Source organism: Temnothorax nylanderi, unplaced genomic scaffold (assembly GCF_030848795.1).
Source record: "Temnothorax nylanderi isolate EJ_2023f unplaced genomic scaffold, tnyl_v1.0 TNYL_tig0230_pilon, whole genome shotgun sequence".
In the NCBI taxonomy this organism is placed as follows: Eukaryota; Metazoa; Arthropoda; class Insecta; order Hymenoptera; family Formicidae; genus Temnothorax; species Temnothorax nylanderi.
Window position 1 is genome coordinate 113,849 of NW_027249292.1, and position 6,390 is coordinate 120,238.

The following is a 6,390-nucleotide window of genomic DNA, read 5'->3' on the forward strand; positions in this document are numbered from 1 at the left end:
ACGATTTTCTCGATTGATTTATGTTTGGAGTAGATTTCGGGAAAAAATTTGAAAAGCGTTTACCCGTCGCGCATCTTATATGCCAAATTCATGTTAAATCAAAGACTTGAATTAAGTTTTTCAATTAATTGAAGATAATTAAACATGTGTGTGTGATTTTTTTCATCGTTTAAATCATCTAGCATAAAATTCGCTAATAAAACAGCATTATATTGGTATATTGATATATTGGTATATTGTACAAAAATATAATTTATTTCTTTACGTTACTGAAAGTGATATTTATTTTTGTAAAAATTACATTTGAAAAAATTCGTACTTTGTGTATAAAATTTTCTATATCACTGTATTTTTCGTCACTAATATATTTCCGTAAGCGAAGAAATGTGTGGCAAATGCATATTACCTTTTCTAAAGAAAATCGGACCGAAATTACAGATTTATTTCAATTTAGCCGCAATAAATATGAAAATGTTTTGCAATCTAAAATAATTTTTTCCACACTTAAAACAAAAAACGTTAACGTTACTAATTACTATTTTTTAAAACGTCTCTCGCTTAAAATTCTTTGGACAATCTATAATTTGTATCAAAATGCAAAATAAAATTTTATTTATGATTTTACGTGTCATGTAAAACACGAGGAACAATCAGAGATATACACAAATATTAAATATAAAATGCGTGTAATATCAAAACTACGGTACACAAGATTGTAACAGGATTTCCTGAAATCCGATGCGAATTGGAGATACTGTCTAAAAGGCGTTTCCTCCGCGCAGTTTTAGCCTCTTAGAAATCAAAGATCCGTTGTTCGTTATCGGACGGAGCAACGGAAGACGCGCGCGTACGTACGCACCTGCGCGTGTTCTCGCGTAAACAGTAAAGTAGGCTGTGTACGCGTGTGCGCGAGAGCGTGAGGTGAGCGGGTGTAACCGGTTCCACCGATTTTTTCACGAAAAGCACTCGCGACGCTTTATAAAATTGCGCGTACCCTTTGTCGTTGTCGTCTTCGTCGTGTCGTGTCGTGTCGTCGTCGCTGGACGTCACGTATATATGCGTGGCGCACACGAGAGGTGCTTAATCCGAACGATCGACTCTCTCGTGAAGATCTGAGCGAGTACTCGCGGCTATATTCGCTGTTTTGTTGCTTCAAAGCGGTAACGGCGCACGATGATATTCCCAAAAGACCGCGGCGGTTTTCGTTTTAGCAAAAGGTTTCGGACAATAAAGAACAATCGATGGCCTTAATATCTGAATATGTATAAATTTCGACATACACAATGTTTTAAAGCTACGAAACGACCAAATTGGAACAAACATATTTTTTATCGAGTGGAATTAATTTCGTAATGAAATTGTGGAAGTCCCGCAGCACCGTTGTACATGTATTTGTTGATGTCTCAAAGAGAGCTCGCATTCAAACAGAACTTGCAATTGAAAATTTTAATTAAATTATTTTTAACAAATTAATTTTTAGCAAAGTTATAGATACAAATTATAAATAAAATAAATTGTAGCAATGCCACCGTTAATTGGAAAAATGGATTTAGCGGAAATTATTCGTTAGCTGTCGTGTTGTCGTATTCGTTAGAAGTTATGTTCGTAATGTGTGAAAAGATAGGGCAATCATAGCCGGCAATAGTCGTGTATTATTTTATATATAAATAAATATTTTAATGTAATTACTTAGTTTAATATCCATAATTAATCAAAATAATAAATAATAACGATTTAATTAATTATACATTATTATTTTTTATTTTTTATAATTATTATATAAAATAAAAGTTTTATATAGTAAAGAAATTATTGTGCATTTTCATGAAAAATTTATTTATCGATAACTAGAATCATAAATTCATGAAAAAGTAATCCGTCGATTAATATTCGAACGATGTTCTATAGCACCATTGTAATTTTCGTCGGAAATTAAGTAAACTATCAATAAAATTTATGGTTATTTAATGCAGTCGATATAAATCGACCATAAACCGAACGGTTACTGAATGCAGTAAGATTTAATTGTTATAATTCATCATGACTTTTGCTGTAAGCTTTCTTGCCGAATATTATTGGCGTTAGCATGGTGCAGCAACTATTCTCGGTTCGAATTTTTTGTACTAATTTCACAAAAGGCTTGCACGCTCCACAGAACTCCGAACCAATAACAGAGATTCAATGGATAATCAATAAAGAATTCTATCTCGAATGCCACGTGTATAAAAAAATAGCTAAAACAGAATTTTTTAATATTTCTATACATAGAAAAACAGTTTTTCATAGTTTTAAAATCGTAATGAAACTTAAATGGAATCTATATATCGTGACGTAATATAATTGACAAAACTGATATTTTTGTAATAAGATTTCCAGTATTGTATCATTAATTAACAATTTATAAGCATCTACAGAAAGTAATTTTCTCTGTTCGAACATTCTGACCTAACAATAAAGACAAATTAATTGGAATAATAAAATAATTTAATTATATTAATATCGAACCTTTCACCAAAGCTAAAATTAATTAAAACAAAAAGATGAAATAATTATTGCATCATATACCAAATTGAAAATGTAAATATTATAGAAAAGAAACGAAAAATATTAAAAAATGTTAAACAAATCTTTGATCTCGGAGACTACGATTAGATTTCATTAAAATAATGAGTAATTTTTTATTTACTTTTGTTCAGAATATCTTTTGTACCGGACTGTATTTTTGTAATGTAAAGAAGCACAAGTTCGTAATTGTATATACGGGCTCGTCCCCATTTTTGTCGGCACGTTGACTATCATTATTGGACGAAGCATTCACAGATACTTACAAATGTACGCAGACATAACGCGCGCAAAACCGGCGCACGATCCCTTTGATGCCGCATTTAATAAATTGAGTCGTTAGGGGTTCGAGCGAGACGCATAACACAAATAATCCATGGTGATACTCGCAATCGGATACGGTAGAGCATCCGCGTTTGTAACACATCTGAGGAGGAAACGGCTACTCGCGTTAATTTTTCTCACGATATTTACACGTTAAATTTTTTAACTAGTTCGATCGACAAGCCCAGAATCGGAAATAGGTGTGAAAAGTAAGCGTCGTCTTCATGTAGAACTCTTTATTCGAAAAAATTCTATTCGGGATTATAGTTGTTACGGAAGTCCGCGATAATTTTACGAACGATAACTTTACAAACGCGATTTATAATTATGGAAAATATTTTATCCTGCTGCTAATTAATGCTTCGCTGTTCGTTTCAATCGATAGCTGGTAATGCAGCACATCGTCAGAAAATGGAAACAGAATAAGCGTAAAAATTCTTTTATTGTCGTTTAGTTATTAATCCAATCAAAATTGTTATAGAAAAATTTGTAATCATTACAATATTGAAGATTGCTAATCTTTTCCATAATTTAAATAATTTTCTGTACACTAACGCCCTCCCAATAAATATCACGGTTGGAGTAAGAAACAGCTAGCAAGTTTAGAGGATAACGTGGGAAATGTTATTTCTGTTTGGGAATTTTATCATCGAAGCAAGCCCAATTTCTTTAAAAATCGCGTTGACCCAAAATTTTGAAGAAATTTTTAAAATATTAACGTAGCTAATCTTAAATCGACATGTGTTTATTATTATTATTACCGACGATCGGCCATTGAATCATGGAGATTACTTGACGATCAGGAATTCTCAGGACTGTCTTTAACAGTATTTCATGGATGATTGCATGCAATCACTCTTTTCCTTTTTTCTAATTAAATGTAAAAAGCGCAATCGAGCTAAGTAGCTTGCGCTATTTAGCTCAACATTTTAAATTACAACATTCACTCGTGACTTTCAGCGTGTACTGCCATCTGAAGAAGCAGATATGAGGTATGAGATACATGTTTGAATCCAAACCTACTCTAATACTACAATGATACTGCGATAAGAAAAGCACACCATGCCAAAAATAAAACGAGATATCTACCAGACCTTCAATTTTAATGCGTTGCTAATTACACAATCGTATAATTAAAGAAAATATCGCTTTTTATTTAATTTGCAACTTAACGTACAAAGATACATAAAAGAACCTTATTATAACATTAATATAAAATATATATATAAATTGTAAGCGCATTATTTCATATTCAAACGCAAGTTTTGCGCGGCAGCAATCATTTGGCACCTTTGCAATTCCATCTTCTGTTCCTTCAACTTGAGGAGCTGCTTCTTCAGCTCCAATTCCTTATGTCTCACGGCCATTTTCTCTTTGTGCCGCCTCTCCTTGTTCTTTTCAACCAGAGCGAAGTTCTTTCCCATTTCTTCTATAAATTTATCAAACAGTGTCGTCAAGATTTGTTTGTGATCCAACGTATCGCCGTCTTTCTCGTTGGTCGTGGGCGCCAGAGGATCCTCGCGTTGCCGATCGCCAAACGAGTCGCTGCCTTGATCACAGCCGGGCTTCGACAGAATCAAGGGATACTTCGCCGGTCCGCTTGGTGGCTGCGGCTGCTCGTTCACCTCCAGATACACGTGTCTCTTCTTCTCGTTGAAAATCTCGTCCAAGGCGCGCTTGTGCTCCCACTGTCCGTAGTGTCGCATCCTGCCCGGTTTTTTCAGCCGCTCGCGGAACACAAGGTTCTTGTACTTACGCTCGAGAACCCGCCACTTGTTCTCGCATTTCTGCGGACTGAAGTAGAACCCGTAATTCTGCATCTCCAGCGATATCATCTCGAACATCTCCCGCAGACTTCTGATCTGCGTCGATTGCCCGACCAGCGATCGATACTTCTTGTACTGGCTGATCAGGCAGGTGGTGGCCTTGCTGGTCCACAGATTCAGCGCGCCCACGTCGACGCTTGACGGTATCGTGCTAACGTTCTCCAAACTCGAAAAGCTATTCTCATGTTCCTCCTCGACGTAACATTGAAGGGTCGGCTCCACTTTGACTTCCATGTGACCGTGAATTTTGTTCTCTAACAAAAATAATAATTTCAGAAATTATATGTATTCTATTATATAACTGTATGAAAGAGCTACACTCGAGAGCTACACAATATTAACGATGACGTGGAAGATAAGATCAAGATAAGATTCCGCAATCACGATAACTAAAGAAATTGAGAATTATTTGCACATTCTCAATTAATTAATTTCAAACTTACGCAGTTGAACACACGTCGTTATGTTTTGTAATATTCGAGAGCATTTTTATTTTTTTTTTGTACGGCAAAATCATTGCTCGTGAGCAAGAATCGCGAATTTCATGCGACTTGAATTTTCCCGCGTCACGACGCAGTGACACTACCCGTGACACTTTCGAAAATGTGAATCGACGATGGTGACTGCAATCGCACGTGGATCTTTCGAAAGGATCAAGTAGACCCAAACTGTGTCACCCAAAGTGATTTTCTTACCTTTCGGCTCCTTATTATCGGCCATGATTGTGCCCAGGCGGAAATCAGCGTGCCGACGACGTTGCGATCGCGCCGAGTAATCCGGTCGGAGTGCTATTCACGGATGCCGGCTGCGCACGGCTCTCGCGGGGGGCCGAAAAACCGAAGGAAACTAGTTCCAAACCGGTTTCGAGCGGGAACTGGTTCCGTACGCGTCGCGAACCACCAACAGTCATGTTCGTCCGCCTGTCGGATCGCTCGTGAACCGACCAGCTGCATGCGCGACCTCATCGATCGCGTCTTGCACGAGTTTCAAACGCATTCCGAACCGGGACCGAACACGCTCCGTCCTCGAGATTCGACGGAAAACGTAGGGCATCGCGGAGGATCGTGATCGACGATTTGTCGCGTAGACGCGTACCGGTTTGCGCAAACCACTCGTTGAAACCGTTTCACTTCAAATGGAAGCTTGTCGACGAGTGAACTAGTTTTTTAGGCGAAGACCTCTTCGGCAAGAATATTTGCTAATAGGAATCAGACGCCTTGAGACAAGACGCAACTTCGCAAACATTTCCTCGAATGCTTGAATTGTATTTATCTAACAAGATCGGCTTTGTTGACAAACGTGATTGCATTTATCTTTAAACGTTGGATTGGACTCTGAGCTTTGGATATATCGTATACTTGTTAAGATCTAAATTATTTCTTGCCAAGTGCAGGAAGCGAAATAGCGCGAGACGATTACCAGATCAGAAGTAATTTTTATTAGTCAATTAATATGTTTCTTTATTTATAATTTGCATCGTTAATTCTCTCTCTCTCTCTTTTTTATTACACAAATGAAAACTATTGAATCGTGTAATACGTTAATTATTAGGATATACGTAAACCTTATGTAAATATTGTTGTTAATATATAATGTCTATAATTATTAAATTAGAAATCTTTCACCTTCTCACATTCTTAACTAATTTACATTCTGGACTCTATCGTAAGTGAATTTC

At 36.6% G+C, this 6,390-nt stretch overlaps 1 protein-coding gene across 1 annotated transcript; it reads right to left on the minus strand.

Moving 5' to 3' along the window:
* Positions 1 to 3,972: 3,972 nt before the first annotated feature.
* LOC139779556 (uncharacterized) lies at positions 3,973 to 5,923 on the minus strand. The gene is made up of 2 exons (XM_071717954.1): positions 5,408 to 5,923; positions 3,973 to 4,966 (listed from the first exon to the last, which is right to left on the minus strand). The coding sequence occupies exons 1-2, from the start codon at positions 5,430 to 5,432 to the stop codon at positions 4,128 to 4,130; spliced, it is 864 nt and encodes a 287-aa protein (XP_071574055.1). The 5' UTR covers positions 5,433 to 5,923; the 3' UTR covers positions 3,973 to 4,127.
* Between the last annotated feature and the right edge of the window lie 467 nt (positions 5,924 to 6,390).